Below are 27,206 nucleotides of genomic sequence, written 5' to 3'. Positions count from 1 at the left end.
ACTGTGAACTGCTAAGTTGAGCTTGTCCCTCCTTCATCCCAAACTAGCAAGCTCTTTTTGTTCAGCCCCACTCTCCTTTTCACTACCTCACATACCTCCCCATCTTAAACAACCACTCTCTGATGCAGTGGCTCTACTATTGTTTGAAAACCCAGTCTGGTTAGCATCAGCCTTGGTTTTACAGTCAATTACTGGAAAATGCTATAACAATGCAGGAAAGAGGTAGCTAGTATTTGAAGGCACTGGTCCACTGTTCAGCTCTGGGTTCAGCTGCTAGTGTTGCCACTGACATCTTTGGTGATAATCACAGAATCACTAAGGTTGGAAAAGACTTGTAAGATCATCAAATCCAACCACCAACTAACACCACCATGCCCATTAAACAATGTCCCACAATGCCTCGTCCACACGTTCCTTGAACAATGTCCAAGTCTCTGTAAATTCATGTCTATCAACTTGAGATAAAGCTTCTTTTTTACAGAAGTCAAAGCCCACTGACACAAAGCATTTTGAGCTAACACTGATTTTATGTCCTGGGGCTGAAACTTCTGTGCCCTGACAAGAGCCTAGGAATACATCATCAGCCTTCCAGTTCAACATCAAACACTTCTGCTTGAAAAGCCTTGTTTAAAACTACCCTCTAAAACACAGACTTTTGCACACAGACATCTCACCCAAGAATTTGTGAGTATGATCTGTACATATTAATATAGAACAGATCATTTCTCCTTCTTCCCCCACACCTAATGCAAAACCTCTAAAGATGGCCATAAAAAGTGTGAAGCAAGACTGTCAGCAGGGAGTGAATGAAGCCCCAGTGCTCTTTCCCGAGGGACTCAGGTGGGGTGAGAGCCCTGTCCCAGACAGGACTAATTCTGTATCTGTGATGCAGCTACTATTTGTACCAGGTAAGTAAGTCCTAGATCTGTGCAAAACACATTAAAAAAACCTTCTGTAAGCGCTGATGTAGAGATTTACATTTCCAGCATGGAAGGAATTTAAGCCTGTAGTTCAAACTCCCACTGAAGTCAATGAAAATTTTATGTTTAAATACTTCTTAAAATATAATGCATTACTGCCACAGGTGAATCACTAGAGATACTAGGTATACTAGCCATATTTATCTTAAGAATGAATGTTAACATGTGAAACAATTTTTAAAAACTTTTTTGATGGCTGTGAAATTTGAAAATATTTTTGTTCTTGGTGTAACAAACGAGTAATTTTCTATAGCAACAACACTTTTAGCTGCTGGCCTAAGTGAAAAGCCTGGTGAATAAACACATGAGAAAACTAAAAAAATAAATTTCCTGTAAATCTAAAACTAAAGAAAGTCTTAGAGACTTTGAAATAACATGATGTTTGAAACATGCCACAGTCTCTCTCAGACTTCAGAAGAAACATTAACTCCTAGAAGAGGTTTGAAAGGCTGTCTGTCTTCCTCTTGGGAATCTAACTATAAAGGCAGAACTCAACAGACAACTTTCAGTGGAACTTGCCCAAGAGACATTTGCTATTACTTTAACCAAGGATCTCTGTTGTTAGGGAACTATGCAGAATTCAAGTGGTCCTTGGTCAAATCACCATCTTCTTGCTCAGTGATAAGATGAGGACATACAACTCTCTTAAATGAGTTAATGAACTTGCAGTTTCTTTTCAGCAGGTACATCAAGACTGCTTAGCCATCAGTATAAATAAACAAAGTATTACATTGTAAACAATTAAGAGGAAGACTTTTTAAAAGGAACTGAAGTAGATTCTGTGTCTGACAGTGACTTAAGTATCAGCCAACAGGTCTTTTCTTGGCGTTCCTTAATTCAGAAAGTTTTCCACAGAGACAAAGAAGGCTCTCGCTGACACATTGATGCAGTTATCTTTCAGAGATTTGCTGTGGGTTTAACAATCTGCCTGTTGCTTACAAAAGTAAGCACAAGAGATGTGCTCTTACTACAAAGCCTACTAAAGAAAAATTAATCGCTCCTAGTCAAGCCAAACTCAGCACCTAGTATTTTGTGGTTGTGGAGCTACACCATTAAATGCTTTTTTTGCCATTAGCTCTGCAGTGACCTTGCATACACTGAGGGCAGCAGAGCAGAAACCAAGCTATCCATCATACTGCTCAAAAATCCTTAGAGTTCAAAGGCTGCATTCTCCCATCACTTAACTAGGAGGAATTCTTTTGCAGTGGACAGAGGGACAAAACCGGCACAAAGGAGGTCTGATGCTGGCTCTTTATCTATAGCTGTCTTCTTCACAAGTGTACATTTGCTGACCAAAATCCTACCATAAAATTTCTAGTTTTGCAATTACAAGTTAGGAGGTCCCTGTTAACGTCTTCATTCTGAAGACTGGGATTAAAGAGACCTTTTCTATTTCATTCTCTCAAGGTATATGGGCCTCTGGCATAGAGGAATGTAATTAATAAACCAAAACAGGAGAGGACAGGCAGGATCAGGCCTGCTGTAAAACTCAGGAGGCTCTGCATTTCTTATAAAGGATAACAACTATATCTACAGCCCTGAGGCAGCATGTCTTACAGTAGTTAGAAGTATGCTGCTTGTAACCTTGCTCTGGCACTCATCCTCAGGAAGAACCTCAGGACACTGCATGGTAGAAGCTATTGACTGATTTACAATTTACTGAAATATGATTGTTATACTGGTCCCTGGCTGCTCTTGCAGCTTGTTGAAGATGACAAAAACAATTAGTCATTGCTAACCTAAAAATTAAATACATATCCTAGATTCTGACAGCAAAATTGGGGGGGAGGGGTACTGGGGGAGAAAGGGAAGAGAAAGAGCAAGAGATCAAAAGGCTCACTTTAAAATAAGAAAGTTAATGAATTGGAAACCTTTGGCACTGTATTCAAAGTCTTACAGATCCTCCTGCTGGCAAACTTACCCAACTCTGTCACCTGTAAGCATGAAAAAAAATCTGACTTCGTACAGTGCTCCTCTTGCTCCTGCATGGCTACTCAGACTTCCAAGAAAGCACAAGATAGCAATTCCCATAGCAAATCATCGCCCTTCTACTACCAGAAATATGATCACACTCTCCCTTCTGAATGATCATGCATTCCAGACAAAGCCCAGAGCAGAGCATGAGATACCAAAGTGGATTCAGAAATATGGGGACAACACAGCTGCATTTGATTGCTAATTCTGACATCTGCCACCAAATAGCAGGGAATTGGCTTCACTGATGCTGGAGATCCTGAGTGAAAGTACAGCAGAAACGTGGGGCCTGATCCTTTTCTGGAGTGAATAGTTCGAATTTTGCTGTTTTTTCCAGATTGAGGATTGGGTCTCAAAAGCATTCTTGCTATGTTGTAAATGACAACAGGGAAAGAGCTGATAGTTTTGAGGGGGGTGTTTTGTATTTTTTTGTTGTCTTTTTTTTTTTTTTTTTTAATTTGCAGCAAATGCTACTACTGCTTCAACTTCTTTGTTTATTTTCAGTCTATAAAGGAAACAAATTAACAACCCAGTAACCAACCCATTTCTTCTTCCTACTGAGCAAAGCTTTGGAATCCTGGCTGAATTTCTGCACTTCTCTCAAATTTAATAAGTTTTGCTCACTTAGGAACAACCATGCTTAGCTCTCAGTAAATGCAAAGATTTTTATTTTACTATGGGATTTAAAGGCTTTGTCTCTATGTAGTTCATACTGCTACTTTTCCTTTTATCTCAATGTTTCAAACAGGTGCCTATTGCTGTAGGACACAGGTCCATAACCAGCAGTAGTGAAGACAGAGGTCAGTATCTGAAGATTTTTCCCAAGTGAATACAGAAGGCACCTGAGACACCATAAGTGATACAAAATTACATTAAAACACCTTTAAGTGACTACCAAAATGAGGTCAAAAATAGGAGTTAAAAGCACAAATATGATTCACTTTTAATGTAATCTGTGCTCCCAACTTCCTTTGATACTGAAAATCCCACCTTATACCTTGCTTGTGAAGTGTACAAAGAGGGCTGTTGAGGAGCAAAGAAATTAATTTTCTTCCCCTTAGATTTCATCTCTCTGAAAAGTGCATCAAACTCATTCAAAGATAGGCTGGAGGGAGAGAGGGAGAGTGGAGAACATTCGGAACTGCAGCTTCACATCTCGTTGAGAGGAACAATTTATCAGAGCTGTGGAGCTGTCAGTCCTTGACATGATAAGGAATAACACCAAATGAGTAATGTTTCCTCCAAACCCAGCTCCTTTAATTACAAGCCGCTTCCTTGCAGAAGAGAGACAGAAGATGCAGAAACACCAATTTCATGCACTTGTGCCTGAATAATGTCTCTGTGCTGCCTTTTCCAGATGGCAACCTTTTCACTGGAGGAACTAATGATGTGGGCATATTTAGGGAAAAACCAATAACGGAGTCTTTAACCTTCAACAGCAAAAAGCATGTTGTACAAAATGTTCCTTGGGATACATTTACAAATATCAATTACATTGCTCACTGAGGTGTAATCAGCTGTAATAATCAAAATTAATTTTAAAAAATAATTAAACAGACCCCAGGGCAAATAGTTGATGCTCTTGTAGTATGACATCACAGTCTACATATGTACCTGGGAAGAACTTGCTCACTCTGTAAGCAGCAAAGTGATTTTAAGGAATGAGAAGGATGCTGTGGCATGCTGAGAAAAAACCTGCAGCTCAGTAAGGTACTATCAGGCACATTACTTGTGCATCATAGCCTTCCTGATCAACTCACCTGGAAGCAAACCAGTCATCACTGGGGATAAAGCTGCAACCTGCTACAGCTTGAGCTAGAGGGTTAAGACTCCCTAAACTGATGCTGTAACACTGTCCCCTCAGCAGGAGGAAAAAAAGACTATGTTCAGCACTGCAATAACACAAGCTCAGTCCAAAGCTCTGAATATTCTGTCAATGCACTGCTGCCTTACCCTATAGCTGGTTACTCTGGCCCTAACACACTTAAACAAGTAACATCTAACTGGTGCTTTTTATGTGTATTCTCAACAAATGCCCAGCAAAAACATGGAAATGGCCCTCTCTCTCAGCAAAGGAGGAGCTTACACATGGAAAAGATAGTCCAGCTGCATTGCTGGCAGTAGGAATGCTGCATATCCTCCAGACCCATCCCTGGTTCATACAAGCACTTGTTCCCCTTATCGCTTGAGGCTAAACTAAAATTCGGACCTTTAATGCTGCATATTGAGTAGAAAATGAAAGGACAATACTATGGTAATACCTGATCCTTTCTACTAGTTCAGTGTCTGAAGAACAAGGTTTACATAAGCAATGTAAGTCAAAAGCAGCAAAGCAAGCATCTCACCTTGCTCTGACCCAAGCAGAGCCCTGTGAGCACAAGCACACACAGGTTGCTTAGGTTTTTGCTTTCAAGTGCAATAATTAGGCCTCCTGCAAAAAGTATGCATTAATACATTATACTTTAAGGCTGCCAAACAAAGTTCTTCAGATCAATGACTAGTTCTTAGTGACTATTTCTAGCAGTCTAGAAAAGGAACCTTAACCGTGATAGGTGTCTAGTTTACAATGGAACATGTCAACAGACATAATCAGAAGCCTCCCAATTCCAGACGACTCTCCAGAGACATATCAAAGGCAGAGCTGGTGACAGAGCCAGAAAAGACAAAAAGCAGAAGTTACCTCAGATTTGCACGTCATTTCCTTTGTGTTTCGGCCAGGCATCAACTTAATAGCTGAAGAGAGGCTTTCACTCCAGGAATTGTGCTTGCTCTGTGACAGGCCTGGCCCTGCTTTATTCTGGAGAATCTTCTTTTCAGATGCTGTGGGCCAGAACAGGAAAAAAAAAGCTTGTAAGACTTGAAGTTGAGCCTGTGGGAAGGTAGAGGGTTTGTATCCACGTTACACAAGACACAATAACATGGCAATGCCTCACTCCAGCTGGCTTGTCCTATTTAAAAGAGGAGCGTTGAATTAACATGTACTTCTCAAGCCTTTATTTAAAAGCCTCAGAGAGGTCTGCCATAGACCAGTGTCATTAGACAGACACGAACTTTGAACCCCTGCAGCACTACACACATTGGGATGCCATTCTTCACCCAAATATCCTCCCTTTTAAATTCTCCAATGGGATACAACTGTCTAAGGAGATTTCTTTTTCTTGTAGTGCAGGACGAGCCCTACAACATCACCAGATGATTACAGAAAGGCTAGGGCATGACACAGAAAGCAATCACAATCCTGGATGAGAGAAACTGAGAATCTGCTTTACCTAGCAGGTGATGTGCAGAGGAAGGGTATAATCAAGGAATCAGCAGCTTTCCATTAAGCGCTACATTTATTGCAATGTCTTTGCTTACTACAATGAGTGTTCCATAAAAGAACAGAGACCTATCAACTGTTGCCAAGTTTTTGTCATAATCTCTTCCCATAAAGGAGTGATCTCCATTATCTTCATGTCCCTTTCTTTGTCATTTCCTTTTACAGAAAGATCCATCTTGTAAGTGTCCTCCAGAGCCTGCCGCCTCTGAGAAATGAGCTGATTCCAGATGATTTCTACTGTTCTCAGAATCTCCTGATGGACTAGGAAACAAAAGAAAATACAAATGAAGAATCATTTTTTTATGTAACAAGTCAAGCAGCAGATAAAGCAAAAACATCTCATTTAGAACAGCACTGATCCAGAGTAACTGCTGGGGTCAGCAGTCGCTCCATTTTGTCTACTGCCTCTATAGGTTCTAAGCCAGACTAGTTAGTCTAATACAGAAAACAGCAGGACATTTCTTTTACTACAGTTCAACTCTCTGAAAGAAACAACTAGGAGTGACACATGATTCTAACTGGTCTCTGCCTTGGAAAACCATCTCATCAGGATTTTGATTATTTTATTACCATACATAGAGTGCTAAAGCATCCTGTTGACAAATATCATTAGAGATGGTGTGGGGAAGGTAACCAAGTTGTGAAACAATTTGACACAGCAACAGGATGCTGTACAAGGAAGTGCTGAGCTGTTTTGCTGTATCTCCCTGCAAATCAGATTTATTTGGTTGCATCATATCGAAGCCAATATATATATATTAAAAAAAAAAAGCATCATTCTACTGTAGGGTTCAGCTGACAGACCCCACACTGAATCCTGCCCAAAATTTTTTCCCGTGTTTCTCTTCAAAGATCAAAATGTTTCTTCCTGTGTACAACAGACAGACACAAGCTCTGTACAGGCCTTGAAAAAAGAAATAGAGCTACAAATATGATGTAGCTGGGCACTGATACTGGCAACAACATGGGGAAGAGATCTCCAAACTGATATCCATTAACTCCTGAGGATGTGGGGTATGAATTTTGAATAAAAAGGTATGATGCAAACAGAAGTCATTTTTAGCACAACCTTCCTTTCTCCATGCTGTGCCTGCAGTGCCTGTACACCAAAGAGGCAATTAACTAGCACTTGCACAAGCTGCTCTGATAACTGTTTGGGCCAGGCACTTTACTGCTCTGTAAGCCAAAGGCAACATGTGCCATAAATTACCATCATCTGGAGTAGGCAGGCTGCCCTTTTCCTCTTCACTGGGTGCAAGGAAAATTTGGTGATATGAAGCCAGCTTTGGTTTTGCATCCACCCCAAAACCTTCTGGATAGCTGTGACAAAAAAAAAAAAAGGAGGGCACATGAGGAAACCAGCCTTAGAACAGACTGAGGATAGTGAAAAAACTAAAGGTATTTCTACACATCCACTCCTACTCAATTCATTTAGTAGACCAATATTCCCAGGCTTGAGGGCTTACACCAATCACATGATACTGAAGAATTTACAGGAAGTGGGAACTAAACCACTGCCAGTCTGGTTTTGAAAGTCAAGGAGCACTCATCAAGATCCTATGGATCATTCTGTTGCACATGCCTTAACCCTGCACTTCTTACTGCACTTGTATCTACCATTCACCTCAACTAGCTGGAACACAGGGCTGTACTCGTGTAGCCAGACTGCATCCAGCTTTCTTGCACCTCCCCTGAGCATCTTGTATGCCATCTCTTTGCTCTGAATTTCTTCACTAGAGGTATCTTCCACTAGTGGGAAACACTGCCTTGCCGTACCCTACACCTGAACTGCTTACTTAGACTAAGTTCTTTGCACCAATGATTGTTCACTCAGTTTATAAAGCACTCAGCACGAAAAACCTGCAGACTTTAGCACCATGATGTTAGTGTCCGGTAGATGTGATTACAATTGAGAACATCACCACAGCCAAAAATTGGGGGGAGTGTGCGGGGTGTGTGGCAGATAATTTACCAGTGAGTAGGTAAAAGACACCAGGAATTTCAGCACAGCAGTAACACTTACATTACATGCAACAGGCTTAGTTAAGGCATCCAGACAATGTATACTTGGTCACAGAAGTACTGTCAATAATATGTATATCCAGCCACTCGTAACATACTACATTCTTTCAACTGTAAACAGCCACTACTACGTGGGAGAGTCAAATCTCTTGGGTATGCAAAGCTGCCATTTTTATTTCTGATTTTATTTTAAATACCACAGTACTGATTCCCTGGATCTGCTATGTTTGGCTTTTGGATAACACCAACACTTCTGTAATTTTTTTTTTTTTAAATATTTATGCTCTTGCTACATACAAACAGTCCTTACCCCACCTCAACAGTTTTGGCCTGGAAATTATTACCTGACTGCAATAAGATCAAGAAAAGACCTTAGGAAATGCAGCTCATTTCTGATGTGATACTGTATTAATGGATTTAATTCAGACCATCTAAGCAGCACAGAAGGTTTTCACTGAAACAACAAACATCATTATAGTGAATAACGCGCTAGCCAATACTTGCTTCTTTTGACAAAACAGAGTTGTCCAAAATAAATCCCCAGCTTACACTAGCAACAGTACCTCTGACACATCGCCTGTAAGAATAGCAAACAGAGTGGGTATGGATGTTCTAGCCCTACCCAAGTCAACGGCAAAACTCCCAACTTCAGTATGACCAGGACTTTGCAGCTCAGATCCAAGTAACAATAACCATAACAGAAAGATTCACAAGATCCATGCATAGTTTTATGTATGTTTTAAATGTACGCACCCAAGAATAGCTGCTGGATCAGAAAAAACATCTCCCTAAACTAGTCCATGCAGATGTCTGTGAGAATATCCACCTGCATGCTTGTGGAGTGGTTCTAGCCCACATCCCAGGAAGATTTCCAGATTCTCATTTTAATGATGGGCTTGTGAGACAACTCCACTGAACACAGTTAAAGCTTGTTAACTGCAGTTACTACTCCAAAGTGAGTAAGCTGCTGGAAATGCTGGATGAGTAAAACAGATGCACACAGATGTTTTGGTTATTAAAGAGTAGCAGTTAAACCTACATGCAAATTTAAAGGTTCTGCTTAGACAAACATGCAAGCTTGTCTGGGTGTCTCTGAAATGAAACACCCTTTTCAAAATGAAAAAAAATAGAATTAAGCGTTACCTTATTACCATCCACTGTGCCTTGCTTACTACACCTACAAACACATATACTAGCCTGCCTCTGAGCAAGAGAGGTGATAGGAAATTTTCTGCTCACTAGTGTTTCAAGGAGAAAATAGCCTTCTGATTAAAGAACAGTTTATCTCTTCCACTTTCTTGCCAAAAGACAGCCCATTGCCTCCAGAATACTGAACACATTAGTAACCATCTTCTCCTCCAAATTAAATGATAAAAAATTACATCAAAACATTGCTGCTGTTGGTAATTTTTTTTTTAAGTGTATGAGGAAAACAACCATCCTTCCCCAAGTGACTTTACTCAGCCACTTCAACAGACACCAAATCAGAGCAGAAGGTTTGCCCTATTTAAAGCAGAATGATGCTTTAAACCCCCAGAGCGCTAAGCCCAGTGGGTCAAATGCTTGCTAGGATACAGTACATATACTACATCCAAAGTCCTTAGCCTAGCTGAATCCAGCTTAATATCAGCTTCTAGTGATTCCCCAAAATGGATATTGCTTAAGTTTTGTGAAATCACCCCCTCTGCAACCCACTCCTATAGAAAACAGCACAGAGATGTAAACAAATGTTATACTGAGATGAACATTTGTACCTGCCCGAATTCAGTTGGCAAAGGCAGTACATTAGGCAGATGACGAAATTATTATTTGAGTTGTAAGTTGCAAAAATAATGTCCCACTGCTCCTGCAGGACATTGAGAGTGGTCAGGACATTAAACTGTTCAGGCAGCGATTGTTGTGGTCTGGATAGGCAGTATAGGATGGCTCTGTTTAGACAGCTGTATAGGGCACTGAGGAAAACTTCCTTTTGAGGAACGGAGCTTTCCAAGACCTGTGAAAACACAAAACAGCAGAGTACTTGGCTTGCTCGAAGAACTCTCTCCCCAAGGATCCACTCCTCTCACTTCATTTAAGTTGTTGCAAACTTATTTCAGCAAAATTCCCCTGAACTACCTGTTAGATACAAATTCAATTTTCCTGTATTTCTGCTGCAGTCCCCAGAATTGTGCAGCAGATTAATTTATTCCTGTTCAGCAACATGCACATAGCCAACAGACAGTGGCACAAAAGAGATAACTATCCTTTCTTTACACCTCACCATCTAGCTCTGATTGTCATTTATAGCCGTTGTGTGCTCATGCAAGAAAACGGGAATAATCACAATCACCAAATGGATTATAGCCATCTTCTTGAAAATTGCAGTATCACGACCTCAGTGTGAAACAGCACATTACAACATGTTGATAATAGTTCGAAAAAAGTTTCATGTGTCTCACCCCCATAATCTGTTGGGCAGTAAAGATCAGGATTTGCTTGGGGTCAGCAGCAAACATTCTGCTGTTCAGCTTCTCAACCAGCTTCTGAGCACAATAAGCAATATTCATTATGGATACAGGTGCAGTTGATTCTGATGTGCCACGAGGATCACTGCTCCCTGGAGAGGATATAAGAGGGTTGATTATTCCAAAACAAGCTGAAATGCAAAAAAAATTATGTGAGCTGTGAGGTTACCAGAGCTGAGAAGGAACAGCCTCATGCCATAATATCTCAGAGTTGGGACATGTCTCAGAAAGCTCTAGGTCTAGCAGAAATACCTTACTCAGACTGGAAATAATGGTTCCATCCTAAGGACAGAACCAATCTCACTAAAACACCATCATGAAGGAGTGGTCCAACTAATGACTTAGAAAGGAGAGCAGCAACGACTGTTATCAGGGTAGTTTCCAGAAGCACTCAAGGATAAACCTAGGTTTCTTTCTAAGTACTCCCTTTTTAACGTTCAGAATTTGTTCTCAAAAAGAGAGAAAAAAAGTGAAGAGGCTCTCTAGAAAAATGGTAAAACTACAGTAATTCATTCAAACTGGCCTACAGCAGGAGTGAATGGACAGTCCAGCTCAGCAGGCTGGACTGTCCTCCTAGCTACTGTTTCCAAACCTTTCTAGCCATTACAGCTATATGCTAAATACCAGCTAGCTAATGATCTGATTCCCACCACTCACCTCTTGGTCTTATTTTCCCCTCGCCTTGGCTGGCAACATGGAAGACATCCATAGCAGACAGTAAAACTTTAGTCTGAAAATATCTCTTCTGCTCACTGGTGGCATCCTCTGGAGAAGCCTATAGAGTGACCATATACATATTGGTACAGCAGGAAAACAGCCAGGAAATCAGAGTCAAATTCACTTTCAGCCTTTATTCAAAGGCCTTTGATTTCATTGGATCTTTGGCAGATTATGCCTGTCAAAGATTCAGATTCAGTAAAAGCACTCAGTACTTGCTCAAAGAAATGAGTAGAAATTCCAAGAGACACTCAGTACTATCTGTGATAATTCAAAATGCCCAACATTTCCGTTAAACACCTAGGCACCGTGTTAGGAAGAGGAGCGGAAAAACAGCACAAAAAGAGCAAGGACAACTATTCCACCTCACTTGCACACTTCAGCCCTTGGTGTGGGCATATGAAACAGCTGCTGCAAGCTGAGAAGTTAGCTGTGACAGCTAATTCACAGTAACACATAAATGCAGAGATCTGGTATAATCCTCCATGCAAAGGCAACAAGGCACCTCTCATACAGAGTTCAGCAAGAGTGCATGTGTGGACAGTTACTGGGCAGCAGATGAGATGGCAGAACCTCATACCCTAGCTGGGAAAACAGGAAATCTTACATAGGTCTACACTCTCTAGCTGATAGCCAGCACAGTTGCCCTCTGCACACTGAACACAAAGTTTTGCACAGGGCCAGAACCTAGGTTCACAGGTGGTTTCCAAGAGATCTTGCCCTCAGGGAATTTTAGCTCCATTTAGCAGGCTCAGGATTCAGATAATTAGAAGAGCCATCCTCTATTTTAAACTGTACCAAGCCTTGAGATGTTATTGTACAAGCCTTTAGGGAACTGCTGCTCCACAAGACGATTTAAGTCATGACAGTTGTATTCAAGCTTATGTTCATTACTATTTGTATTACTAAGCTAAGTCCGCATCAGAACTCACATCTGGGACACCTGAACTATTGACAGTTTGGAGCTGAAGGCTAAATTTTCCATTTTCCCTTTCTTCAGACTAGTCTCACTCTTTCCAGTGCTTTGAGTGGTGGAAATCCATAATCCAGCCTCAGCTGTTACAGCTTGTATTAATCTGTCCTAAAAGTGAAGACAGTTGGTTTTGGTTTATTTGAGCACTGAAAAGAAATTGTTGTCTCAAAAATCAGTATAAAGGAATGCTCAGTGTGAAATCTTCTGTTCTCAACAAATTCAAGGGCTGCTCTAATGACAAGCAGGTATTACTATGGAAAATTTTTCATGCCTTACTTCAATGTCAAACGTTGCCTGAAAAATGCCTTTGTTGTTGTCTAGGGGCAGCATTTGCTTAGTTCACATGAATGCAGAGCAGGCAGAAAAGGCCCTTCTTCCTTGCTGAAAAGGTAGGAATTCCATTCCACTAAGGAGGGTCTCCAGATCTGCCAGGAAGCAGTGCGTGCTCTTTAAGAGCTGTGATCCCAGCCTTATCCTAGACTGTTGAAAATGCTGACTGAATACACCTCTTCATCACTGTTAGCACTTTTTTCACTAGGCCACTAGCAGGATACCTCCTGTCCTTCCACCCCCAGTGCAAGGTAGAGCATCAAAGCCTGATGACTACAAGAGAGACCTCAAGAAGCAGCTCAAGTGGATGCCCTTGTTTGTTTGCTGGGATGTTGAGAAGACTGTCCATCAGGAGGACTCGCACAAAATCCCACACTTGTTTCTTGGCAGGGTGTGGTAGGAGTGGGAGAGAGGAGGGATCAACACAGCCTTTCCCTTCAGCAATGGCTGGACCATCAGGAGATAAGAGGCCTTCAGAGCCCCCCTGTGGAAGCAGACAGCAATGAATTTTAAGTCATAATCTTTAAACTGTTTTTTCCTCCTAGCAACCCATCTCTCATCTGAAGGATTTGTGCTGGCTCAAATGCACGTACCTTGTGTGGTCCAGAATGGAAAGCAACCATAGCCAAAGTTTTCAAGAAGTCAGGACAGTGCCACACGGGGTCCTGAGTATAACTGTGATAGACCAAGCACAGAAACTGGATAACGTTCCCTGGATAGGCAATCTCCCAGGAGGCTTCTGCATCTGCAATAGGCTGAACACAGACAAACATGCATCTAGTCAAGGCAGCATTCCTCTCACTCACATAAACTCATCTTTGCTCCTCTCTAGATATTCCTAAGCAACTAAGCAAACACATGGCCACAGGGAAGTCAGGCAAGGCACAAGCAGACAACTCCCAGCTTGTACACTGAAGATACACCCAATCAGAAAGGTGGCATAGCCTCATCAAGAACAAACAAAATGGATATAATGCTGCGGGTGAGATCCATCTCTGTGTCCAGGAGTTCTTAAACATGAGTCTATCGCTATGTAATATAACCAGGCCTATAGCTGTACTGACACTTGGAAGTCCCTGCTCACTATTATGCTCAGTATTGCCCCATGAGGGCAGAGGAAGGCTAGGGATTACAGGTGAAGTCTAGGGATTACAGGTCAAGACTGCCACTGACAGCTGACACTCTCAGGCAGTTTATTCTGCCATCCGTACTGCACTGTCCTTGCAACAAAATGCTTACCTTGTCCACAGTGACTCTAACCATTTCCAGAAGTAAAACAGCTGCCTCTGCACACAACCCAATTTTGAGGACATTCTCTGTAAGGTGGTGCTGCAAGATCCACTGCAACATAGACTCAAGATCTTTCTACAACAGGAGATATATTTCAAGAAGAGATGGGAATTATTTAATGATACATCAAGAACAATGCCTGCTCTCTCTACATCAGAAAAAATGCAAAACATCTTCACCTTCAGCAGCTCCTCCCTCTCCTATTAAATGTGTTTCCCCAGCACTAATGGATCGTCCTCTTCTGAGAGGTATCTTTGGCACTGTCAGGGCCAAAATGCCTTATGGCTTCTCATGACACTGGAGGAAAGTACCCAAATCCACTAATTCTGAGATTTTAATGAGTCTTGACAATGTAAGGACAAGGAAGCTAATCTGAATTACCTTCTAAAGTGCAGTAGTTAAATGGCATTTAACACCTGCATGACAAGTTTGTTGCGAACACAAATTTCCTTAAATCAAAGTTAAATTTACTTCATTTTTAAAGTATGAATGACTAATTTTAGCTATCACCAAAACCAAGTAGTGTTACCTTGCCTGAGAATCCTACCACAGAAAAGGCCACAAAATGCCAAAGTAGTAAAGCAATAGCAGCTTCATGCTTGTTGACTATTTTTTTCATACCTTGGCTGCTTCAGGTGGTTCAGACTGTGGAGTTGCCAGAAAGAGCCCTGCCACGACCAAGTAGATCTCAGGGATGTGGACATGATCAGTTAGACATCTTTGCAACACAGAAAATCCAAAAATCAAGAAGCAGCCATTGCCAGGCACTGGAGGATGAGTTTTTAAATTATCTTTAAGTGAAAAGAAAAGGAAAACATTCTGAGGAAGTGTCCAAAAATGAATGCTGTATCAGAGGAAGGATTACTGACCCAACTTAATCTCATTTGTCTGTGTCCCAGGCCACTCACTACTCTGCTAGAGTGCAATATCAACAGTTCACAAAACTTCCTCAGACTAACAGTTAACAATTTTTCCCACTATCACTTTCATTATCGGAGATTCTCCCTGAATTATTCTTCTTCGTTTCTATTCCCTTTCTCAGAACAACAGATCCAGTTATCAAAAGGCAAGCGGAACAAATCTTAAAGAAACAGAAGGTTTCAGGGTACAAGCTGACATCTGAACACCTGACAGGCTTATCAAACTAGCCTGATTTTATGCAAGACAAAAAGGCCTGTCCCTGCAGCTGCTAACCAGAAATGCCAACTATCATGCAAGGGAGAAGCAATGCTTTCCACTCTTCAGCACAAGGGATTGAGTGCTCCCTCAGTAAGTTTGCAGACGACACCAAGTTGGGCGGGAGTGTTGATCTGCTCGAGGGTAGGAAGGCTCTGCAGAGGGATCTGGACAGGCTGGATCGATGGGCTGAGGCCAATTGTATCAGGTTCAACAAGGCCAAATGCCGGGTCCTGCACTTGGGTTACAACAACCCCTTGCAACGCTACAGGCTTGGGGACAAGTGGCTGGAAAGCTGCCCCGCAGAAAAGGACCTGGGGGTGTTGGTTGACAGCCGGCTGAATATGAGCCAGCAGTGTGCCCAGGTGGCCAAGAAGGCCAACGGCATCCTGGCCTGTATCAGAAATAGTGTGGCCAGCAGGAGTAGGGAAGCGATCGTGCCCCTGTACTCGGTGCTGGTGAGGCCACACCTCGAAGACTGTGTTCAGTTTTGGGCCCCTCACTACAAGAAGGACATTGAGGTGCTGGAGCGTGTCCAGAGAAGGGCGACGAAGCTGGTGAGGTGTCTGGAGCACAATTCTTATCAGGAGCGGCTGAGGGAACTGGGGTTGATCAGTCTGGAGAAGAGGAGGCTGAGGGGAGACCTTATCGCTCTCTACAATTACCTGAAAGGGGGTTGCAGAGAGGTGGGTGTTGGCCTCTTGTCCCAAGTGACTAGTGACAGAACAAGAGGAAATGGTCTCAAGTTGTGCCAGGGGAGGTTTAGGCTGGATAGTAGGAAAAATTTCTTTACTGAGGGAGTGGTGAAGCATTGGAACAAGCTGACCAGGGAGGTGGTGGAGTCAGCATCACTGGAGGTGTTCAAAGAACATGTGGACGTGGCATTGCGGGATATGGTTTAGTGGGCATGGTGGTGTTGGGCTGACGGTTGGACTTGATGATCTTACAGGTCTTTTCCAACCTTAATGATTCTGTGTGAAAAACTGAAGCACTAGGACAAGCTTGCCCTAGAAAGTAATACCAATTCTCGGTCTACTGAGATCAGTGGGAATTCTCCTATCACCTACTTCAGTGATCTCCTATCACTGAGCTGGATCAAGGGATTGTTTTGGGAGCATTAAACCAACACATACCCATTAGAATACTTATGCCCACAGAGCTGTTTTCCAGCCAGCGCCCAGCCACTATCCCCTCCTTGAATCTGTTCAGCAGCAAACGATTGTGGAGGAACCACAGAAGTAGTTTGACTCCTAGCACAACCGTGCTAGAGTGCAGGTAGCTCTGTGTGAACAGCAGAAACCAGTCTGGCCCCAGCGCCAAAAATGTCTCCTCTTGTTCCCTAGGACAAACAGGGAAATGAAAGCACATGAAAGGAGACATGGTGAAAGACAGAAAGGAGATTTTATTTAAAATTATCTCTAAGTTATTTAGAAGCTCAAGTTTCTCTAGAAAAAAAAATCTGATTAACTTTTTACCGCAACACAGAATTACAAAGATTTAACAACAGACTCATCAACACAGTTCAAGCCACTTAATTCCCACTAAATCCAACCTTATATTACTGTCAGACAAAAAAGCTCATTAACATGAAGCTCCTTCTGAAAGTGTGTATCCATAAATGAGGTAAACTACATCACAGACTAGATCTTTCAACCTGTGAAATTCAAAACTCCAGCTTAAATTTTGAAGTCCAAGATATGTTAACTAATGAAAATGCACAGTTACAGCACCCAGCACTATGAACTCTGCCTTTCAGTTATACAAGGTAGAACTATAGTAACTGCATGTTCATGGTTATGATAGAGGGGTACAAGTAATGAATCCCACATTAGATTAAATTGATTTTCAAAGACAGCTGGGATTTCTTCAACCCTTGCAATGCAGAAGAAAAATCAATATCCGAGTTCCTCCTTTGAGACATTTTCTGAAAACATTAAACTTTTTTCAAAATGGAGATCAGATGTATGATCTGATCACACATCTGTGTGAATACCAGATAAACCACTGACAAAAAGTAACTCTGAATCCAGTCTGCTCTTACTTACTATTTGTTGAGACTCAAATATTATCAGTGTGTTTAGTTCTGGTCAAACACCAGTAAAGAGGAAATCTAGAAGACAGACACCCCCCCACCTTTCTAAATTGTTTCTACTTACTCAGAGGACAGATGAAGTTTGTCTGAGTGCATTACATCTAACAGCATCTTCAGTAACTGGTTTCGAAGCCAGATTGTCTTTCCAGATGTTTGGCTTAAGGCTACAAATATCAGAAAGTAATGAAGAGACAAAACACATGTTCCATTGCTTTGATGAACAACCTTGTTTGCACCAGATTAGCCCAATGGAAGTTCTTATATCAGCCTTTTGTAGAGTAAAAAGATGTAGACATCAGATTTTAGACATAAGAATTCCTGCTACCGTCAGAAATGACCAGTGCCTACATTGTCAAAGTCCTCTCTTTAGAGTTACTTAAAACTCATCCAGACTACATGTTGAATAATAATCCACAGGAAGCAATCTCAGGTTAACTAGAGAGGGAAAGGTAAACAGGCAATCTGACTTGTATTGCCTAGCTGTGATGTTTCTATATATCAACTACAGTTATCAGTGTCTCCTTCATATAATATATTGTCTAGAGGTACAATAACCAATATAGTCTCAACTGAAAGACCACAATGAAAGAGCCAGCTGACTGGAAGTTCCCACACACAAAGCTGACATAAATACACAGATACTTTAAAAGGTGCAGAGCTCCATATTATTATTTGCTACAAGTACAGCAAGTGTTCACAGAAAATCCAGGATGCCAAGTGAAAATTTTCCCTCCTAACAGCCCAGTACATTAGTTTTGGGGCAGTTTCAACTTAATGGCCTTCACCTCTGTGTATATCTGAAATCCAACATTGTGTGTAGGCTCTGAACAATGTAGCCAAAGTACTGCTGGCTTATTAGCAGAGAGAGGACAAAAGGGGAATTCCCTTAGCAGGAGGAGGATCTTGGTGTAGATCAGGCCTTCCTGGATACATGTGCCATGATGGTTACTTCACTATTCTTCACATCATGCCTTTGCAGCCATATAAGTTTTACCCACAATTTCAGGCCACCTCAATGCACCTTGTCCCTTACCAGATTAAGTAATTTGAATTGTGTCTCTTCCTGCCCCACTGGAGGCAGAAGCACTGTGTTGCATTTAGGGTTCTTCATGCCCTGGGGAAGAAGGTAAGTACTTTAGCTATCTATCAGAACACATACATCAAAGGTAGCTCCTCACCTTCACTGGGCATCTCATCCACACCGTCAAGGCAAATCTGATTTTCATCCACAGAAGAAGGTTTCAAAGTATAAACAAGGAACAATCCAATCCTTGCAGAGAAAGAGAGAACCAGTTTTGGTCAGCAGAAAGACAGACAGTCATTTAATTACTTTGAGATTACGTGCAAATCTCAATAGTCATTAATGACGACTGTTAATGACAACCGTTGGAAATTCTAATGGCTGCAGAAATAGGGTTGAAATAGGAATAAAAAAGTACATAAACTAGGAAGCAAATAAAAAGGACATCTATCTACAAATATAAGTAATATCTATTCTATTACAGAAATATTTTTCTCTTTATTTCTTGATTTTAAAGGTCTTTCACCATGAGGAAAGCCATACTGAGTTAAGCACTCTGTTCATACAAAAGATTCTGAACTCCCTGGGGCATTCAGATATCACTGTTATCACCACTTGGTTTCCAAGCACATAGAGGAGAGCAGAGAAACCTCAGCAGCTACTCAGGGAGTAGGACTGGCAATCTCTTTTCACCTGTAGTTTGCTTTAACGCATTACTTGGTTCTAAGGATAGATAGATTGATGTGACATACAGACTTAATGAAAGTGCATAACCTCCTCCTGCCCACAAGAAGGGCATTTCTTAGGAGACAGAACACCACTTGTTCTGCAGGAACAGTCCACACAGCAGTTTCCAGTAGATGTGTCAAAAGTCTGGGACCAGCAGAAACCCCAGCACCTTTCAGTCCTGCTGAAAGCCTGCTATAGTCTCTGCTTTCCTGGAGCTGGAAGGATAGGGAATGTCTTTATCCACTCGCTTAGCATTCATGGGCCTGACAACCAATCAAATTACCATGGAATAACAAATCATGATATTTTAAGAAAAATGCTCATCCACACTCCTTACCACATGGCAAATTTGATATACTAAATCCACTACTCATACCTGTATGAAAAAAGAACAGGCTAACTCATACAAGCCCACTGTAGGAACATACATACAGGTAATTCCACAAAACAGATCGCAAGCAGTAAGTTCACACATTAGCTAAGGCCACAGCAACTACTTGAGGTGCTCGTACTCTTCAACGGAGCTAAAGGCTGACTGCAGAGACCACAGATTCGACATGCAACTCTGTTTCTACATTTTATTTGGACAAATAGCTTTAAAAACCAAGCTGTCATCTGTGCAGTGCATTTCCCTGGAGTTAGGTGGCTGTAGACAGCATTGTGTGGACCTTCCTCAGTTCATAGGCTACAGGTGGATGCAACTAGGCTGGGAATATAAAATGCAGCACTGTTTACATTCTGTGAAAAGCAAACAAGGATTTAAATTCTTTGCTTCATGAAATCCTGACTAACATATGCTAACTGATTGTAATTCAAGAACAAAAAGGATAGCTACTGGGATATAAACCAAGCCAACAGGATTAGGTATGTAGTTGACTGGGGCCAAGTTGCAATACTACAGCTATTGCAATACTTTAGGGGCAGGCTTTAACAAAACCAAATACTAAGTACAGACTTTGAGTAGTCCCAGTCATACCGGCAGAACTGTTTGTGCCATCATTGTAAGGGTCATCATCCAACCCATCCTCACACAAATATAAGGTTGGGGATCCCGCAGTTGCCAAAGATCTGGGGGCTCCTACCAAAGATGAGGTGAGGGAAGTTCTACTATAGAGCTCTCTCCAACACTGGCAGGAGTATAGCTCATCTGCAAACTGAGAAAAAGCTATAGATTTGAAGGTTACCTGAGAACATCCCTTGTGTTAAAGTATCCTTGCAACAGAAGGGAGAGAATAGTGCAGGCCACAGTGATCCTGGAGTTACTGATTTCAGGATCATTGAAGAGGAAAATGAGCTTGGGCACCATTTGCACTTGGTAGGCAACTACAGCATTCTGACCTCCATCTCTGTAAAAAAGCACAGGGACTATTAAAAGCTTTTACTGGAAAGAACCAAATTTGCTCGGTTTCAGCTAAAAGGATTCTCAGGTTGCACTGATACTTTGCACCTTTGGCTTCTAATGATGTCTTGGCAACATTTCAAACACTGTCAGACAAATTGATCTGAAGACTTTGTGTGTTCTCTTCCCTTCCCATCTGCCCTCTCCCCAAGAAACTGCTGCATTTCAGTGAGTTCAAAGAAAACTTTATTGAATTTTCAAGCAGTGAGTTGGTGGTAATAAATGCTACTCTTGTAAAACTCAGCAAGGGACACCAGACAGCTCTGCATAGAGCTTTCTGGTACCAAAAAGGAGGAATCTAGCATCCTGCTCTACTCAGCCCCTCTGCCATACTCTGTCTCTTCAGATACATTTAAGTCTAGTACAGCAGATTCAGAAAGTATACTGTTATAAAAAAGTCTTCCTGGGTTGTGTTTTGGTTTTAAACACAACAACTTCACTTATAATTTTTTTTTATTATTTCGTACTCAATTCAAACATTCAGACTTCCCCTACCCAGCAGGCATTTAAACTTTCATTGTACAGCAGTGGTTCCATGTGAACCAGGTCACCAGATAGCTCTTCCCAGTCTAGCCCCACAGTCATCTCAGGGGCTGATCAAACCACTAACTCCAGCCTTGAAAGAGCAATATGAGAACGATTCACTCCCAGAGTCCACTGATTCCAACTGGGGTTGGACCCTTCGTATCCACCTCACAGTTCCAGCTTCAGGTTACAGATGAGCTTGTCCCACATGTTTCTGACTCAAACACTAGCTTGTGTACCTGGAGGACTGCAAGATCTCCACAAGATGTGAAAAAAGAGCAAGGTCAAGGTTTTCTGGTGCTTTCATCCAAAGCTGAAAGACAAAGGAAAGCAGAGGTTTTACTGCTCTGCTGAGCTGAGGGGACAGTAACCTATGGCAGAGAAACAGTTACAAGTAGTTCAGGGAGGATAACATCATAAACTCTCAGTTGCTTCTGCAATGACAACCTGATGCACTGGGAAATCCCTGCCAGTGTGAGGAGTTGCTGCTCCTGAGCAAGCCCTGAGGAGCAGGCCCTCAGGATATGCAGGAACACTCCAGAAACTGCAATAGGGCATGGTGGGAAGCCATGGTGACAGAGGACCTGCTCTTCCAGGACCACCTCCCCAGGTGAGCCACAGTGTGGAAAATCACTACACACTACCCCATCCCAAATACTGGATCCAGGAGGTGCTGTGAACAAACCAAGCCTCATACTATAAAGCCATCTTTAATACAGCCAAACCCACAAAGTAACATCAAAAGTTTTACCTCGAAGTTGCAGAGAACATACTGGAATGCACTATAATTCTTGATGAGTGAAGACTCAAAGCCAAGCTCAGCTGTGCCCACTAGGGACAACATTAACTGTAAAATCCTGTTGTTTAACAACTGTGTCTTCCTCTTCAATAGATAGGTCAGCAACTGAAAGAAAGATTTAATAATTATCTGCTGATTATAAACCTGTATTTATAAACTAACATATAACATTATTTTTTATTTCAAGACAAATGCACAGTTTACTTGGCTGTAGTAGTCATGCATGCATACACCTTACATAAGCATCATGAAGAAAGTGAAGATTTCAGTCCAGGCATAAAATTTTGTGCAGTAAGTGGAAGGGTAAGTTTTTGAAGGAGTTTGACAACTCTGTGGCATTGAAGAGGAGCAAAATACACGCTGTATTATGTTGAATGGAATTTACAAAAAGCAGCATACAAATATAATCGTAAATAACCACAGTAGGTTTTCTACACTATTCTTCATGGATGTCTTCTTCCTTGCTTGCAAATGGTATTAGTTTAAAAAAAAAAAAAATTAATGTTGACCACTTCAAATGAAAGACATTTGTGTGAAACATTGCCTGTTTCTCAACTGAGTCTATCTTTGATTATTCAATGAATTCCTGATAGAGTGAGAAAAATGTTCAGAAAGCCACTACATTCTGAATAGGTTGGGAGGAATAGACATTAATTTGAAAATACATATCAAGACACATTTTTATTAGTTGGCTATTTAAAAAAAAAAGGTTCAGACATCCAAACAAAGACCAAAACCACTGCATCGCAACATGATGATCAGTCACATGGAGAGAACACTCTTTAGCACAAATTTGAAAGGAACACAATCTAAAGGCTGGCATTCACCTACAAGAAAGGATTGGGCAAGCAATATCTAAGTATGCTAAGTATATTCATATGAATCAGGATCTATTTATGAACAATTCACAAATTTGGAAAATGGAAAGTTTATAATAAATCATTCATGAAGCCCTAATGTTAAGAGTCTTGTTTGGAAACATCTCTGTTAAAGAGTCGTCTCTGTTCCATAAAACTCTGCTTAGCCTACGCAGCATAAAGTAAATGATACTGAACTGAAACTTCACACTCGAGCCTTAACCCATCCAATATTATGTATATAGTGCTTAAAATTTGCCCTGGTTCTCCCAGAGAACCAAACTTTTCAGTCTGCACAGCTTTCAGGTTTGAAAGATGTATTTAGGACAGTTCTAATAAATATAGTTTGAAATCTAGACAGCACTTATTTATATCAGCACAATTCCTAATACACGGTGGAGACTAAGCCATAGGAATTCATTGTCAGCCCTACACTGGGCAGTCTGTAAAGAGTAATCTTAGGCTGAATGAGCCAACGGGAGGAAGCAGACCTGCCTGAGAAGTGGTTTCTTGTGGGAGGGATCAAGTGTGTCGGTAAAAGGTGGGTCACTCAAATCTGCTGCATTGACTTTATTAACTATAGTCATCTTAATATGGGCAGCATGACACCTTCCATATTAGATCACATCTGACCAAGAAGCATTTGTCCTCACCTTCCCATCAGCAGATATACTGTTCCAGACATTCCCAGAGATTGCCAGCACAGGATTTAGAGCACTATCCTACATCCCCCTCTCAAAGATCTCGTAACTTACAAAGTTCCAACTATAAGGGCTCATAGCCAGGATATGCTTGGTTCATTGCCATTGATAGGTTTTGAGATAAGACTATACCCAGAATGAATGAACAAAAGAGTATCTACCTGGTATCCACCCATGTGCCTCATCAATTTTTCACTCATTGGGCTACTGTTCAGGATGGAATTCAGGACTTTGACAGCTGCATACATGGTGTGGTCATCACGGGCCATAGCAATGAGACCCAGGAGAATGGCAGGGCCTCCAATGAAGTTCAGGCTAGTAGCTGCTGGACAGGACTGGAACACTCTTACCCCTAGGAAATTGCAGCATTACTCTACCTGGAAGTTACATAGACTAAATCTGGACAGAGAAAGGCCCAACTCTTACAAAATACAAAACATTAAGGCATAGTGCATTTACCATATTGGGCCACAGCAACTGACCCAATAGTCCGCAAGGAACCTGAGAGATGTCCAGCAATATTCTTAGCCAGGAATATTGGAGTTGAACTGTCCCGAGAGTTAATCCCAATCTAAAACAGATAAGAGACATCCTAAGAAAAACCATGGTAGTATTGGGGAGACAAGGAGTAACAAGCAGATGCTCTAATCCTTTAGATTATTTTATTACTTTCAGACTATGAAAACCATTTTTTTTCCCTTCAAAGTTGATTGTTAGGACAAACATTCACCCACCTAAAATATCACGCAGCCCCATTACTTTGACATGTCAGTAGGCCTGGCATTGGCAAGAATGCTAGAACAGCATCTAAAAGGTGATTGTGAAGGCATTAAGAAATCACAGACTGAAAGAAATTATCATTAGACCTGAAAACTATGGCTTCTGTTGCTGTTTTAAGAAAGGCTTTTAACATTGTGTTCACACTGTCCAATCTATTCCTATCCACAGATGAAAACAAAACCATGAGTAGAATGGAGTTAAGGAATGGGAAGAGAAGCTGCAAAAAAAAAATAATCACTGAAGGTACGCAATTAAGACAAAGTCACAAACTTTGCTGTAGGAAACCAATCAGAAACAAGAGAAAATGTGTTTAAGACAAGTGAGGGAAACTTGTGACCTCTTTGGCAATCAGCCGGCCATCCACTTCATTGTAGGAGATCTTTATATCTTGGACTGTAGTGAGAGATGAGCACATGGCATTGATTCCAAAAGAAATCTTCTCTTCTGCCACCAGAGGTGTAGGATTATGATCACTGTACTGGTCCTCACCTAAAACAAGAGAGACTATAAACCTCTGCGTGCTCAACATGTGAGACAGGAGAGAGGCAGATTAAAAATAACTGGAGGAAACCAAAGTTTAGATAGGAATTTGATTTTGACTTAATTATAATCAGAAAAAAGCCCTCACCTTTTGCAACACAGTCCATGGCAGCTTGCTAGCATAAGCACCACTAGGAGACATGCTTGGCTTGTCTCCTCTGGTTACTGCTTCATGTAGATCCTACATCCTCTCCCAGTATCTCATGAAGCTCAAAAAAGTCCAGAATAAACCTTTCTCTGTCCTCACAACATAAACTTTCTGGGCAGAGAAAACATTTCAGAAGCCTTCCATGTTACTGGAAGCTTTCTCAGGGGTACTAGGAGCAAGGATTCATGTGGAAGAAAAAGGACAGAGGCGAAAGTTCAGAGCTGCCAAATCACAACATATGAAAAGCTTGTAAAATGTACCAGGTTCAGCAGTTTAATGATTGTATGAAATCCTCACACGCTTTTCTTTAAAGAATTTTCTATTCCTGCTTGCACTTGGAAAAACTATGTGTACCTTTTTAAAAAAGAAGAAACTTGTATTTTTGATGATTTTATAGACTGGAAAAACAGTTGATTTATGAAACTGTTTACTAATGCTGGTGACACAGCCCTCATAGGCAAAAATAATTAGGACGTATTCCACATGAAGATTAACTAGAAGTAAATGCCCTAAGTCTGTGTCACCTCTTTCCCTGCCAGTAGGACGCAGACTTATGTCTAAGCCTCCGCACAGCTGCTGCTGATTAGTGAGAAGCAATGAGATACTGGTGAGATGGGACACAACACTGCTGAAACAATTCAAACTGCTGTTCACAATAAGGTCCTAAATCCATTTTAAGGAATAAACCATAATATTTTAGGGTTTTGTGCTCAAACTTTTTTAAAGTCAAAATTTCCATTAGAAAAGTTTCTTTGGGTGTTTTGATGGAATAGGGAGATGTCAGGTACCACCTCTACTTCCTGCCAGCCCAACCTTCCCCTCCCCAAAAAAAGAGACACAGAGGTTTGGGAAGAGAGAGGGAGATCATTTCACAATGATGAGATCACATCTTGTATAGTGCCCTGTGATTTCCCTGCATCAGGGCATACCAGAGTCAGATGGCCACAATCTGTGATTAGTACTAAAGTCCAGCTGGGGAGACCAGTGTGTAGAGAACAAGCACCAGACTTCATAAAAACTCAACACTTAAAAAATAAAATCCTTCTGACTTCTATTGGTAATATTTTTATTTTAGGGCTGTATTTTGATATAATTTCTCTTTCAACAACCCCTTCCCATGCTTGACTTGGAGATTTTTTTGGTCTAGATAGACAGCATTCCAAAGGAGTACTTTCAGCCAGTCTTTTCATGTTGCTTTAGGCTGGAGCATCACCAGGTGGGATTATTCTGCTCTTTTCAAATGGCAGATGACCATCCTATTTTACCTCCAGCTCTAGTACAGAGGTGAACGCACTACTTGTTGAACAAACTGTAATCAGTAACTGAAATGTTTTGTCTGCCTGTTTAATAACTGAAGCTAACAGTATACTTTAGTTAAAAAGCCTTTTCATTAAATGGAATGTAACTTATTCCCCTACTCCTCTCTCCCCTGTGCTCTCCCCTACTCTGCAGGCATTTGCAGTCAAAAATAATGCTTCTTTTTCTGCTGTGTTTTTCTGTAGCACCATCAATGCAGAATGTCTCAGTTACAAAGCTGCTGCTTTAATGCTTGTCCAACAGAAATTGCAATCTTACATCTCCTCAAGGACACTTTATCCCTCTTTACTCTCCAGCTCTCTTTGCTGCTTGATTCCCGCCCTTCTTTTGCTGCCTAATTTACAGTATGTTACAAGATCCTCATGGTGTCTTACTACAATCTTGTACAACACTCAGTAACGCAGAGTTCCAGGCTTTTAGAGCGAGCTCTAGGCACAGTTGAAATACTAATAGCAGATTATAAGAATAAAAAGAGCATTGCCCTGACAAATAGTGATGGATATGAGAAATATCACATACCTTGAAGCTGTACTGCTTGGAAATTGCTACAGTACTGTGGGCCAAGCTTATTAATCACCTCCATAGTTTCCATAGAAATAGCTTCTTCAAACAAGTATGTAGGGCCAAGGCGCCAGGTCAAGGAGGACTTCTGTTTCCAAATTCGAGGAGTAGCTATGTACCCATAGACATCAATAAAGGAAGCAGGTTCCATGGAAGTACAGCTACCTGGTAAGGGCTGGAGATACTGCATCTACAACAGAGGAAGAATTCACTGAGGGGACTCAAGACACTTGGAGTGCCATAAGGTCTTGCCCCGGAAGTTACTGCCTGCCACCTCTTTCCTCAATGAAGATGCAGTCAGCTGTGCAACACAGTTATCAACTACTGTTTAGAAACTGGACTTTCAGAAGTATCAAACATAAGCGCTGCGCAAAGTTCAAGCCTACTTTTTGTTCAAAAAACACAGTCAAAATAATTTGAAGTGTTGGCAAAGAAAAACTCTATCTTGGCCC

At 41.3% G+C, this 27,206-nt stretch overlaps 1 protein-coding gene across 1 annotated transcript in view; it reads right to left on the bottom strand.

The window, feature by feature from the left end:
- WDFY4 (WDFY family member 4) overlaps positions 1 to 27,206 on the bottom strand; it is a 140,337-nt gene that overhangs the window by 75,059 nt on the left and 38,072 nt on the right. Inside the window, exons 19-38 of the mRNA XM_059821010.1 lie at positions 26,713 to 26,944; positions 24,526 to 24,677; positions 23,868 to 23,979; positions 23,570 to 23,760; positions 21,803 to 21,955; positions 21,291 to 21,364; positions 20,312 to 20,473; positions 18,556 to 18,647; positions 17,442 to 17,541; positions 16,419 to 16,624; positions 14,731 to 14,900; positions 14,059 to 14,184; positions 13,413 to 13,574; positions 13,106 to 13,303; positions 11,457 to 11,574; positions 10,734 to 10,891; positions 10,050 to 10,288; positions 7,484 to 7,593; positions 6,343 to 6,534; positions 5,635 to 5,774 (exon numbers count right to left, since the gene is read on the bottom strand). Coding sequence (XP_059676993.1) covers positions 5,635 to 5,774; positions 6,343 to 6,534; positions 7,484 to 7,593; positions 10,050 to 10,288; positions 10,734 to 10,891; positions 11,457 to 11,574; positions 13,106 to 13,303; positions 13,413 to 13,574; positions 14,059 to 14,184; positions 14,731 to 14,900; positions 16,419 to 16,624; positions 17,442 to 17,541; positions 18,556 to 18,647; positions 20,312 to 20,473; positions 21,291 to 21,364; positions 21,803 to 21,955; positions 23,570 to 23,760; positions 23,868 to 23,979; positions 24,526 to 24,677; positions 26,713 to 26,944 — 3,087 coding nt within the window. The remainder of the gene's footprint in view (positions 1 to 5,634; positions 5,775 to 6,342; positions 6,535 to 7,483; positions 7,594 to 10,049; positions 10,289 to 10,733; positions 10,892 to 11,456; positions 11,575 to 13,105; positions 13,304 to 13,412; positions 13,575 to 14,058; positions 14,185 to 14,730; positions 14,901 to 16,418; positions 16,625 to 17,441; positions 17,542 to 18,555; positions 18,648 to 20,311; positions 20,474 to 21,290; positions 21,365 to 21,802; positions 21,956 to 23,569; positions 23,761 to 23,867; positions 23,980 to 24,525; positions 24,678 to 26,712; positions 26,945 to 27,206) is intronic.

This window comes from Gavia stellata, chromosome 9 (genome assembly GCF_030936135.1).
Source record: "Gavia stellata isolate bGavSte3 chromosome 9, bGavSte3.hap2, whole genome shotgun sequence".
Lineage (NCBI taxonomy): Eukaryota > Metazoa > Chordata > Aves > Gaviiformes > Gaviidae > Gavia > Gavia stellata.
This window is presented reverse-complemented; position numbering and strand designations above follow the sequence as displayed.